General features: G+C 43.3%; 1 protein-coding gene across 1 annotated transcript; it reads right to left on the bottom strand.

Annotated features, from left to right (window-relative positions):
• Window positions 1-415: 415 nt before the first annotated feature.
• On the bottom strand, window positions 416-12,627 carry LOC132243864 (L-amino-acid oxidase-like). Its single transcript, XM_059714380.1, has 6 exons — window positions 11,816-12,627; window positions 9,486-9,598; window positions 8,558-8,759; window positions 5,810-5,878; window positions 4,228-4,364; window positions 416-1,707 (listed from the first exon to the last, which is right to left on the bottom strand). The coding sequence occupies exons 1-6, from the start codon at window positions 12,092-12,094 to the stop codon at window positions 867-869; spliced, it is 1,641 nt and encodes a 546-aa protein (XP_059570363.1). The 5' UTR covers window positions 12,095-12,627; the 3' UTR covers window positions 416-866.
• Between the last annotated feature and the right edge of the window lie 1,345 nt (window positions 12,628-13,972).

Genomic DNA, 13,972 nt, shown 5'->3' with positions numbered 1-13,972 from the left:
CCAGTTTTCTCAGAAAAGAAATCACCACAAGATCTCTGAATATACTAAAGTCTTTCACTCATTCCAGGATACAAACATTTGTTTCTGCTTATGGTCCCCGAGCCCAAAGCTGCAGCACAAGCAGCAAACACTTGCATGTAAAATACCAAGAATTATTAATCTGAGTTACAACACAGACAAGATGTCTGGTAAAGGCAGCTCTTTAGATTAATGCTATCAGATAATGCTAAACATTACATATTTTTTTTATGTAATTACAGCATTAGGGATATTCTTAGAAAAATGTAACTGACTGGAACTGATTTCGAATTAGGATGAACATCACCCTTACCTATTCCATCATCTCTCTCTTGTAAATGATCATACTTGACAATAAATAAGCAATAGGGGAAAATATTGACAGAGAAATAGTGAGTTATTTTCACATATTTTATCACTGATGCTAAACTATACATATAAAAATAACATTATATATATAGCAATATAAGGTGATATATGAAGTGTGCAATTGAGTTATACCTGTCTAGGCATGTGCATTAAAAAGGCAAGTGCAGTGCATTTGAGCAATGATCATTTTGATGAAAGAAACCTTTGATTACTAAAATTATTCCTATGGAATTTTCTCTACTCTAGTTCTATCTGTCTAATATTTGAAGGGAGAAAGAAAAAATTAATCCTATCTGAAATACACCTGGGGCCAAATTCTAAGCTGGTATGTGTCAATGTGGCATCACTGACTTGAAGGAAACACTCTGATATCCTCCAGCTGAGGACTTGTGCCAGGTGAAGGTGTGTAGCAGCATAGTCGCTATTTCTTCGTTTAGTATCCAGCCCTTTTGTTTCTTCCCCAAATACTCCTGGAGACATTAAAGTTCATCTCTGAAACCCAAGCTAACAGTCTCCGGCTCCTCTTCCTGCTGCAGCTGTTGCTCTGGAGGTAGGTTGCTATCCCGGTGAATGTTTCTTGCTGCTCTCACAGCAGATTTCATAGAAGAATCAATCCAGGCATGAGGCCAAGCTGTGTGTTCTCCTGCAAAATGGACCCTTCCTTCATTCTGAAACAGGGCCTTGGAATAGTCCATAAACTGGTACGGGGTGAAGAAGGCGAATGCCCCCATGGAATGTTTGTCCAAGTTCCACCTTTGTATCACGTGCTTATCACAGACATACTGGATGTAGTCCTTGGATATGTCGTGTACTTCTGCAAGGTCGTCTAGCACTACATCAATGCACTTCTCATCACTGAGAGGAACAAAGAAGTCAGCATCATCGTTCCAAGTATAGGAAGCCAGGATCACACCCACACCACTGGAGAAGTTGTGGTTGGGGTAGTAGATGAACCTGGAGGGACGATCCGTGATTGACTGCCCACCATGAATCCCGTCTCTTTCCCAGAACCTTTCAGTGCAGGCCAAGGCAATCTTGGTGGAGCTGGAGTAGTGAACAGAGCGCAAGGCATGTGCCTTTTGGGGGGAAAGCAGTGGCATAAATTTGATGAGTCTCGTGGCTTTGGCTGAGGTGGTAATAAGGACATAGTCAACCATCAGGACATAAGGAGTCAGTGTGTCTGGTGCACGGTAAACAACTCTAACCTTATTACCCTTTGTTATTATCTTCTCAACCGTGGAGTTAAGCTGGACAATGCCAGGCATAGAGTAATAGAAGGCAGTGGGCAACTGGTCGAAGCCCCCTGTGATCTCATCAAAGCTGAAAAAAATAAAAAAGTGAAAGTCAAACCAGACACTTTACTATTTGTAGCAGTCACATGATTGCTTCTAAGAGGTATCACAGAGAAGGGGATCCCTCTAAGCTACGGTTAGCATATAACATGACTCTCTTAACAAGATTCCCACCTAAAGGAATCTAGTTGGAGTGATTCAAACAGGCCCCAAAACTCAATAGGCACCTCTATTTTTTATGGCAAACTTCCCTAGATGTTTACACTGGGGCTTCTGAGTATCCTCAAAAGTGATTCTGAGCACCTAATTACTGACTTAAATCCACTACAATTCAAAGTGTTGCTGGGCGCACCTCAATTCTGCTTAAGTCTCTGCAGAGATTGGTGGGGGAAAAAAGTACACATCTCATTCACACTGACTATAGCACAGTGGTTAGAGTGCTATTGGGGTAACAGGTGCCTCCTGAGTTGGGGGGGCACAATTTGTGGGAGGACCAAAAGCCCCACATCCACTCATATACTTCTGTGTTGTGGCTTAGTGCCTCCCCTGCAACATGCTACCAGCCCGCATAGCAAAAAAACTGCTCTGTCCTGGGTGGTGCCAAGTCAGGGACCAATCTCAGGGGGGCACATGCCCACCCTACCAGTTGCCTGTGAGCACTGTGCTGGGAAGTTGGAGGGAAGCAGTTTTAGCTTCACTCTGGGTGAGAGAGGCCTAAAGCCCCAACTATCTGTTTCTCTGGGTGAGTGCCTTAACCACTCAGCTAGGAAGGCTGAAATATGAAGACCTGTCATTTGGGCATATCAAGTGCAATAGGTGTTGCCACAAATGAATTAGAGTTCCTGTTCCTGCCTGGTAACACCTCAGAAAAAACAGAGGCAATTCTTAGCAGTAAAGTAGAATTCAAGGCCTGGCATACTGTACATGCATATGACACACGAGAAAGAGTGACTGCCCCTGGTTTAGAAATAGGGAAACCAAGGAACAAAGGAAGCAACACTCTCCCATGCTGCCCCATGAAATCTTTACTTGAGCCAGGAACTGAACTCACATGAGCCCCAATCCAGTGTTTTAACACTCCTTAAAAAGAAAATGACTGAGAAGGAAATAGTAAGAATTGCAGCCCACCACAGGCTTGAGCCAAAGACCTTCACTTGGAGCAGATAACCACATCAGGGGCTACAAGGCCCCCAGAAATCTCTCAAAACACAGCATAAGATGACATGGGGCACTGTTGCTGCTATTGGCTCTCTGTGCAGAGGCAAATTTCACCAAAACTGAAAAAACACAGATTGTTCTGCAAAGGTTGTTCCCTAATAACATTTCTGATTGAGCAATGAAGAGCTAGAACAGGGGCGGGCAAAATACAGCCTGCAGGCTGGATCCGGCCCTTCATACCATTCTGTCTCGCACACAGGGCCCCTGAAAACTTTAGAAAATGAATATTTGTCAGTTCCTGGCTGCCTGTCAAAGATGACCAAAGATGAACGCCAGCCAGCCTCCAGCACCACCTGGCCCCCGGCTGTATTGCCAGACCATGGGAACACTGGGCATGCAAACACGTGTGTGTGTATGTGTGTGTGTATGTGTAGTGAGAGAAGCACAGTGTGTGTGTGTGTGTGTGTCTGTTCATAGGGTAAGTCCCACATGCAAACCCCACCATCCCCATTCACCCACACCCTCCTTGCACTGCCATTCACACAAATCCCCACACTCACACCCTCCAGCCACCCTCCCCACTCCACAGTCCCCCCACAAACCCCATACCTACCCACAGCCCATATATGCACACACACCCACATGCTCACCCAACAGCCACACCCCACACTCCTAGCCACCCCCCACAAACCCACCACACACACCCACAGCCTCCCCACACCCCACATATACACCCACCTGCAATATACAGGAGTAAGACTTCATTTTAAACTATTGTGCAATCACCTCTATATATAATACACAAACACATGTAAATCAGGACAAAAAATATTTTTAGAAGTCAAATTAATGAATGTTGTAGATGTTAGATTTTTAGAATATAATTTGGTATTTCTCCGGTTCTGAGATGGCAAAACCCCTTGCCGAAAGAAGTATTTCGGGGAGCAAGGGGTGGGAGCTCTGGCAGCAAAGGTCAGGGGTTTAGAGGTCGGGACTTCCAATCCCAAGATTGCAACCAGGGCGTGGGGTACCTGTCAATGAGTGGGGCTACCCATACGGCCCGTGATACATGCTAAAACTCGGCGAGTGGCCCTCCACCCGAAATAACTGCCCTCCCCGGGCTAGAATGCAGGCAGCATAGCACCTGTGGTTACATACACAGGATGCATTCTGCATATCCTAACTGCCACAAAGCAGTTTCAAGCTGAGAAGCCAGTTTCTGTTTCTTTCCCTCTCAATTCTGCAAATAAGGATTTTTTCCTTAATTTCAGTAACATCCAGGGCCCAAAAACCAAGCACTAGGGTCCCATTTCCAAGGTCCTCATTGAACTTGTACAAAAGTTGCTGTCCACCCCAAAGAGTTTGGAATTTCAGTATGTTCCTTCCTTACCTCTCTTCATGAGAGAAGACATCAAAATCCATGAGAGAGCTGAGAAATGACATGTAGTATCCAGAATCCTCATTCAGCAAGTCACCAATCATCTGCACAGCCCCATTGCTTAAGTTTCCTTCTTTAATCAAATACTCCTGTTGGTGAGGAGAAGAAAGTGACTAACTGGCAACATTTGGGACCTAGCTGGATTGTTTCTGGTAGAAGAAAAAGTTACCGTGCATCCTTGGTGCTAAACTACAGAACCTGTATACACACTCGGGTGTCCCTGAAACAATAGAAACAATAAATCAGGAGGCAGTTTTTATATCTGCCTTTTCAGGAACTTCTGTCCCCAAAAGAAGTTGTGTCACTTGGTGTCTTCCTAGGACCATGCTCAGCTCTCCTACTCTCTCACTCTCCTGACTTCCTACCTTCCTCACTTAAAGAAGCACACAGAGGCATGGACACATACACATGCACATGCACACAAGTGCATGCACGCATATGCGCGCGCACACACACACACACACACACACACTCACACACACTCTGCAGCTCCTGCATTTGCAACCAGTTTGAAGGAAATACCATCCTACATGGCTCTGCTTGGTCTTGCCGTGCAGCCTATTGCATTGGGTAGTAGCTTCCTTTGTCTCAGATGTCTCATATGACAAAGAATATTAATAGCACCAGTGAAGGATGGTTACTAATAAACATGGGGGAAATACAGAATTTGGGGGTTGGTGGCAGAACCAAATTCAGAAAAGAAAAGAATTCAGACAAAATGGAAACAGATTTTCCAATATTTTGACAAAGTAAAAAACACAAACACATTCATTTGGTTTTCTTAGGATTTTTAGCCCTTATTGAAAGCCTTTTCTTACACTTTTTTAAATGAATTTAGATGTGTTTTTAAATGGAAATAGTTCAAAATTTAAAGCAAAAAATGTTTTAAATTGCATTACCGCATGTAAGGTTTTGGCCTTTCCAAATGGAAACATTTTATTTTGAAAATGTCAAAATGAACTTGTTTGACATTTTCAACATTTGCCTCATGTCTTTTTAGCTGAAGCTACTTACTGAATTTCACTCAATACTGTAAAGCCACTCTCTTGAAAACTGTTCTTCGGACAATTTTTCATGAATCCAAACACTTCTGTCTAGCACACCCATTTACTTTATCCAAGTTTGTGATGAATCTATAGCAAGATGTGCTTAATCACAAATCTCAGTGCCTTCCATCAAAACAGTATTACAATAAAAATGGAAACAAGATTGAAATATTCAGGATGTTTTTCCCCACAATCCTGACATTTCCTTGTTTGATTAATAGAGCCATAACTCAGGAGTTAGGTTAAAATGAGGATTCTGGTCATCCAAACCCAGCCAATTCAAGTATTCATTCAAATTCAGAACATGATTTTTCCTTTCTCCCTTTGGTTTCTGCTTTATTCATTGTTACAATAGATGACAGAATTGACATGAAAAATAACATCACTAGGTTTCCTCTTTGGGGTGAATATGGGTAGCGCAGAGCAATTGTTTCAGTCCTGCTGTTAAACATTTGGATGTTAAAGTACTCAACAAACATTTCCATTACCTTGGTAGAAAAAGAGTCGTATTTATCCAAATATTTCTTGCAGTCTGAACGCCGGAACTCCGACATGGCCTGTGTAGGAACCAGGGGCATATGAACAGACAGAAAGAGAAATGTGTTTAGAAGGAATAGCAGGTGGGATTCTGACAAATTAACTGGGACCTGAGAAAAACTAGATCAAATCTATTCTGCTGGATAAGGCTATGGACACACGACAATATCACAAATAGTCATTATGGGGTAGGGAGGTAACACTTATTAGCTGTTTTATGATAGCTGTTTGTGTGCCAGCCCTTATTCCACAATACGGGGAACTAATCCATGGAACATTAGCACGTTTTCATTCAGGACATAAGAAGTTTAGAATCCGTCTGCCAGGCAGTAAATGCATGCACATGGACATTTACCATACAGCAGCTGATGCGTGGTAAAGCCCCTCAAATTTCACCCCAAGGTAGCATGTTCCTCCAGCCGTAGGGTTACCATACATCCAGGTTTTCCCGGACGTGTCCACTTTTTGGATCCTCTGATCTCCATCCAGGTGTTTTTTTAAAAATTGAACAAATATCTAGGACTAGCAAAGTGCCCATCAAGAATGACAGGGCGGGACCCTGCATCTGTTCCCATGCCTCCCCCTCCAAGCCCCTCCCCACCACTCTGAGTGTGGCCCTGCTCTACCCCTCCCCCGCTGCCCCCCTTGCATACTCCGCATCTGACCCACTCCATCTCCCCGTCCCCCTCCCCCTCCCCACCCCGCCGCTCTGGGCCTCCCTCTACCACCTCCATGCCGCTCCAGCTCCGGCTCCAGCCCTCCTCCCCCACCATACAGCCAGGCAGGATGGTGGGAGTAGTCCCAGCAGCTGGATGCTGGATTGCCAGGGCTTGGGGACTCTCTTGGGGATCTGTGTGTGTGTGTGTGTGTGTGTGTGTGTGTGTGTGTGTGTGTGTGTGTGTGTGGCAGGAGTGTGCGGAGGGGCATAGGTGTGCTGGGGGGAAGCACGTACCTGCCGGCGCTGGGGGCTGTATGGTAAATATACATGTGGATGCATGGAGGATGATGCCTGAGTGCTGGGGCTGTGGCAGGGCAGCAGGGGCAAAGGGGAGGTGCCTGCCCTTCCAGTGAGAGAAGGGACTGGGGGGGCCTTTGGGGGCAGCAGGGAGCTGTGCATCTGGGTCAGCAACACCAGAGTCCATGCCCATGCCCGCAGGGGCAGGATGGCCAGGTGATGCTGCCCAAGGTGGCCGGTGCCCAGGCTGCCTGGCACAGTATGGCACAGCATGGGAGCCCCAGCCCAAGGCAGGGGGTGCCACAGGCCTCCCCTCCTCCTCCGAGCCTTCTCTGGTGCACTGGATTTACAGCACATCAGAGCAGCCTCCCTGCACATCTATAGGAGCTGAAAATGATTAGTTCGTTTCCACAGAGTGAGTTAGACCTTACTTCTGGATGAGAGCATTTAAAAAGAACTACTGCATTTTAAATAATCCACTTGACATTCACACCATTAGTTAATGAACTTTCTTCAGTGTCTCTGTACAGACAAGACCTAAGAGAAGTATCATGGCCAGATCCACCATTAGGAGCACTTCAATGAAGCAGCTGGTGCTTTCCTTGTCACTGGGATGGCCTTAAGAAGGGATGTGTTAACAAAGGAGACAGCTAAACCAGGACAGGTCAGACCATGCCACAGTACAAGTTAGAGCACTCCAAAATAATCTTTCAGTAGCCCCCAGAATGGCACAGCAAGGGAGAAAGCCAATACCAGACTTTTTAAACCTAAATGACTGATTGTCCTCCCACTCATCCCAGTGCAAATCAGGACTTTACCCCACTGAGTTATGGGAGCTGATTCCCAGAAATAAACCAGGAGTATACTCCACTGGACTCACAGTAGTGGTAAATTGGAGTATTGAGTGAACTTGAAGTTCACTGAACTGTTGTTATGATGAGTCTGACCTGTCATACAGACCTCATCCTATCTCTACAGCAGCAATTCTCTATCAGGGTGCTGAGGGACCCTGGGGTGCCTCAAGATCCTTTGAAGGGCATCTCAGGAATTATGAGGACATTTATAGATTTCATGTTCCAGGTCACATAAGCCAAATCAGTTCCAAATCATATCAATTGAGCAGAACTCCATCGTTCCCGAAAACCATATCAACTGAGCAGGCAGAACTCAACAGTTCTAAACACTACGTATCACACTACAACTGGTGACCATCCTCCATCCCAGACTCTCACCCTGGGAATTCAGATATTCCCAAATCCACTGGCAGGCATCCTATGCACACGCCCAAGCCTGGAGGTTTTGGGGTTCGGATGCCCCAAATACTACAGGCAAGCATCCTCCATCCCAGACTCTTTAGCCCGGGAGTTCAGATACTTCCTACACTCAGTCTTAGCTCACAAGAGGCCAAGAAGCAAAGTATGAGGAGATAAGCAAGGTATGAAAAGATAAGCAGGTAAGGGCAAGCTCATGCTGTCTTTGCCTAGCTGCTCCCCACCTGAACTGCCTGCCTCTCCTGCAAAGAGGTAATAAACAGTGTAATAAACATATTCTTTTTTTTTTAATGGGATGCCACTCACTTCACAGAAGTTATGGACGGGCACCTTGAGTCTGATGAGGTGTGCCTTGAGTCTAAAAAAGTTAAGAACCGCTGCTCTAGAGATTTCAAAGCTATGATACACCTGCTCAGGACTGACCCCCACACCAGGAACTAGCATTCCTTTCTACAACCCACAAATATACATACCGTCTGCAGAGTTTCCCTATAAAGTTCACTAGGAGATTTGCCCCTCTCTTTAGGATACAGAGTATAATTCAGCATGTCGGGATTTTGCTTGACTTCTCTTACTCTTGCCCTGATGCCATTAACCAAATACCAGGCATTGTCATTCATCTGAGAGAACTCTTTTAGCTTCAGGTGAAATTGTCTAATAAATTCACGCACAATCCTAGAAAAGAAAAGGCAACAGACAGGCAGAAAAAAAGAGTCAAAATGAGAAATCAAATTACATACTTAATTGGATATAAAAATGATATTGTTTAAAATATGTCATTTGTCAAACTGAAAAATCCCCCACTACAACTTAAGCTATGTTAGGAATATTATCCATAGATAGATGAATAGATACGATGATAGAACCTGCTCCTTGCATTTTCAATTACTTCAGTGGTGTTGCCACCTAGCTCATTAATTAGTAACAACATTTCAATCATTCTTCTGGTCATCAGCTTCAATCTTCAGATGATTTCCTTTGAAATAAGAGTATGTGTTGTGCTTTTTGGTATTATTCTTGTCATTGTTATGATTTTGCTTTTGTTCTATACAGTTAAAAAGAAAAATATTCTTGTCTGGTCTAGTCTTATCTAGCCTGAGCTTTCTTTGGTACAGGACTTTATATACCTTCCATTAAATTTAATGGGAGTCTTTCTATTAAAATAACATATGTGTGGTGAGGCTCCTACAATTAATCCTACAAACCAGGCTAGTGAGTGTTCTGTTTACCCCTGGGCATGGTCCCACCCAAACTGATGAGATAAGGAATGGTGGGAAATATTACGTCCTGCAGTTAGACTTTGTTTTGGTTTTGACGTTTTGCCTCCTCCCTAATCATAGCGCATATTCTGCAAACCATTCTCCTTTCCTGAGTGTGTTGGAGAAATGGGAGGTACATTACCTGTGTCCTCTTGGTAAACGCATGGCTCCCAGCTCCACGTACCAATCTTGTGTCTCATCGCGATAGGTCTTGACCCGTCCTCCTACGCTACCACTGGTTTCCAGGACTGTGACCTGGGAACAAACAGTCCATAACTTCCAGTCACTAACAAAATAGCTGCAAAGTTCTTAGCTACCGATGAACCACCCTCCAAACCCTGGGGCCTTAATCCTGGTCCGGGCAATTAAATGTTCTGATATCTCAAAGGTGCTCCACTGGCACCTCATCAGAGTCAACAGAGAGGAAGAAGTGCTTTGCCCCTCCAAAACTGGATGGAGGGCAGTGCAGGTGGTAAGTATCTGCCTCATTGAGTGCAAGGAGCCAGTCAAGAACTCAAGGCCCCTATCTCAAGCCACTCCATGAACTGTAAACCTTCTGGCTGGTTTGCTTCTTTTTGGCCCCATCTATTCCCTTCTCATGGCTGTTGAGGGGGCCTATTTCAAAAGAAGTGCTAGACAAGGAGTAGATAGTGCTTGACTGGGGTTGGAGTATCATGCTAGGAAGGCAGATATTCAAACCCCCTTGGGAGATGGGGAGAGCTAGAACATAGTCTGTGGTTTGCTAGTCAAGTGCCCCAATCACTGTACCACCCACATAAGCAGAGCTTCCTGCACAGAAACAAAACTCCTACATGCACATAAATCCCAAAAGTGCCATGTAGACAATCCAAAAATGGGCACTTAGATAACCAAGAAGAAATATGAGCTGCCCTGCCCTGACCGCTCATGTGGTTTCTGAGTCAATCAAAACTGAGTGTTGTTGTGTTGGTATTTTAATCTTCACATTCTTGAATGAAAAATATAGGTCCTTTACAGATATCTGTATCTCTACATTTGCTATTTTGATTTATTCCCCTTCTAGTGGCTAGGGTTATTTTTAAATTGTAGCTTCTTCATTATTTTTCCATTTTCTATGTGTTGTGCTCTTGAATACAACTCCCTTAACTTTACTGAAGATTGAGGGAAATGCCCAGAAACAGAAATGTGAGTTAGGTCCAGGGGTGGATTCTGGGGGGGTACAGTGATGCAGTTGCACCCCCTTTTGATTTTTGCTGCACCCAAACTTTAAAAGAAATGCTTGGAAGGGGCAGCAGCATTTCTATTCAGACAGTGCTGAGAGAGTCAATTGACATCATGACTCATTGTCATCTCCCTGATTCCTGTTAACTGCTCACCACTCCACAGGTGTTAATAATCCAATCTGTTTTAATGGTCTTGACTTTCCACTATTCAGTCTGTCCTTTCTTCTGCTATACTGCTGTCTGAAAGCCAATCCTGGTGAGGTGGCTCTTCTATTTCACAACCATGCAGACTGCTTTTGACACTATCTAAAAACCTTAACTCAGGTGTGGTAATATTAACTCAGGTATAGAAATGATGGACATTAAAGTATTGGAGGCACTATCAAGACATTCAAGAAGGTTAGATTTTGTTTTATGAATATAAATCAGAGATGTATGTTTAACTACAATCATTATAGGATTAATTGGACAATATCTTTTGACTATTTTTTGCCTATTTTTCTGGGGTTTAAAATGTTATATACAATGTAGCAACTTAGTGACATTCCAATAGTTATATTAGTTTTTTGCTTTAATCTTAAACTGAATAATGTTGTGTTAGCCCTCTAGCATGTAGTAAAGCTTCTAGTTCCCCTTTACCTGGAGAAAAATAATTGCTATGTTGTATGTAATGAATAATGATGCACCACAACACCTGCACCCCACTTTTCAAAATCCTAGATCCACCCATGGTTAGGTACCTGCTTATTTCCAAACAGAGACAATAGGGTCTGGGAACCAAGTCTCATTGGTGCTTTTGGAGGTCTCTTTTCTTAGGGCATAAAAACCTACAGTAGCTTTTCCTCCTTCCTGCCTTCCACACCCTGAATAGCCATCTTAAGTTTCGTAGGATCATAGAAGAGTTAGAAGGGACTTTGGTAGATCACATCTAGTCCAACCCCCTGTTTAAAGCAGGACCATCCCCAACTCAACCGTTCCAGCACCAGCTCTGTTGAGCTGGGCCTTAAAAACCTTAAAAACCTCCAAGGATGGAGCTGCCACCACCTCTCTAGGTAACCCATTCCAGTGCTTCACCACCATCCTAATGAAAAGGTTTTTCCTACTACCCAACCTAAATGTCAGTGGCTGCAACTTGAGACCTTTGTTCTATCAGTTTAACTTGGTTTGGCCCGTTCTTCAGCCTAACCAGTTTGATTTTCAGAAAATAAAAAAGGAAAAATGTGATAATTAGCACTGACTGCCTCTGACATCTCTTTCTTCAGTCAATTACCTTATGACCCGCATCCCTGAGAAGTTTGGCAGCAGTGAGTCCACTTATTCCTGCCCCCACAATGACAATCTTCTTTGGATGGGCTGCCTTTCCCAGTCCGTGTTTGGCGATCTTCACCAGATGATCATAATCAGGATCATGAAGGCAGTGTTCAGGATAGCTAGAAAAGCCTCCCACACTTAGAGCTAGCACAAGGACAAACAGCTGGAAAAGTGCTAGGGATAGATGCACAAAGGAAAGAATAGTTCTGTTAATGACACAAGTAATCAGCAACTTCATTCTCTGTAACCCTGAAGGCAAGAGGCATGACAACTGGCCTGCCACCACCTACAGTAGATCTTGGGTCGAGTCTCAATTGTATCAGAAAGCAAAGATCAGTGTTTGACTTTACCAGCAGACATGTAACGTCATCATAGATTATGATAACTTTTGGGATGGGACTGCCATTTAAAATATGTTTCTCCCATGCCTTTCTGAATGCTGGGGGTGAGCCCAGGTAGCACGACTCAAGAATGTGACTTGTTCTCCAGGACAATGCAGGTGACACCCTTCACTGGTACATCATACCCAACATATAGGGACACAGTAGTAACTTCTCCCCTCCCAAACCTCCTAGTGATTTTGTGTAACCAGACTGAGATGCCTCAACAGGGCTAATTTTCAAATAGCAGGATGATCAGCCTTTCCAGAAAAAATAGGTTTCTTTTTAATACCTTTCAACATGGAGACAATGGGCTTGCTGCTGGAATTGTAAAGTGAAATCCTGCAGTTTGTGTTACACAGGAGTTCAAACACAGTAGTTGTAACTGTCCCTTCTGGCCCTTAGCTTCTTGGAAAAATGAAGCCACACATAATCTACAGACATTTTAAAAGATCTCAGCCCAAAAGAGAAAAAATATCCTTGTTGACCTAAAGGTCTTGTCGCACTGGGAATATTTCCCTCAAAACATCAAATCAGTTTTTAAATCAATCGATATAATTTTTTAACTCCTTAGAACCCTAGGATTCTAGTTAAATTCTTCTAGTTATGTCTGCATTGTAGTTATAACTTTCCTCATGTTGATTTTCAAGTTAGCTTGATTAAAAAAAAACCTAACAGCAATGACTTCACCCATGTGGATATTGCTTTTAGTTAAGGTTACTACTTAACTTTAAAGTCACAAAATATTTAATTAAAAAATGATGGTGAGGTAAGAATCTGTTGATTTATCTCCACAGGTCAATGAATTACCACATTTTTATAGTAAGTCTACATGAATCCTACATAAATACTAACTGGCCGCGTCTACACAAGATACTGATTGTGCAGCAGCTCCTGACTACTGTGCAGTAGTGTTGCATGACAGCGTGATGTGACACTACTATGCAATAGTCATAAGCTACTTCACAGTGAAAGCCATAAAGAAGCTATCTCACCACAAGTGCACAGTAACTCCAGTTACTGTGCTGTCATTTAGTCCTTGTTTATACAATACTAAATGACTGTGCAGTAACGACTGTGCAATCTGCATCTGATGTAGATGTGGCCACTGAATACTAATTCAGTTCTTCCTGAACAGAAACTTAGTTTCCAGTTTCTCTTTCAATTTCCAAAGACCTGCTGCAGGATAAGACTAGTTCTCTCTTTCCTTCTCCAATGGATACCAGTTTTACTCACGAAAAGAAATTACATAAATTCCCCATGAGCAATATGGCTGGCTTTAACCACAGATCCTATAAATCTTATTCACATAAGAAGTCCCATGAAATCGTTGCTTTTATTATACTGGTACTCCTCCCATGCAGTCTTGGACAAGCAGAGGTATTGAAGATGGAGCCATCAGCTTACTATCATTTAGTGCTTTCTCACAGCTATATCACATGAAGAAAATAGATCTATCTATTAGATCTGATCCTGTTTCCCATTAAGTTAATGGGGAATTGCAGTGTTTCAGCATCAGACCTTTAGGGGGACCAAACTTTATCTTTGATACTCATGTACGTGAATATGCATTTTCTCTAAAAATTGCACAACCACTCTTAGTGTTTGATCCAAAGTATGATAACGCATAGGAGTTTTTCCACTGACTTCAAAGGCTTTAGGAATAGTGGAGAAAAAGAAAAAGGATCACTGGAGAAGAAAGAAAAATATAAGCATGCAAAACAAAAAACACAGTT

The sequence above is a fragment of the Alligator mississippiensis genome, chromosome 11 (assembly GCF_030867095.1).
Source record: "Alligator mississippiensis isolate rAllMis1 chromosome 11, rAllMis1, whole genome shotgun sequence".
Taxonomy (NCBI): Eukaryota; Metazoa; Chordata; order Crocodylia; family Alligatoridae; genus Alligator; species Alligator mississippiensis.
The sequence above is the reverse complement of the archived record's forward strand: the minus strand, read 5'-3'. Positions and strand labels throughout refer to the sequence as shown.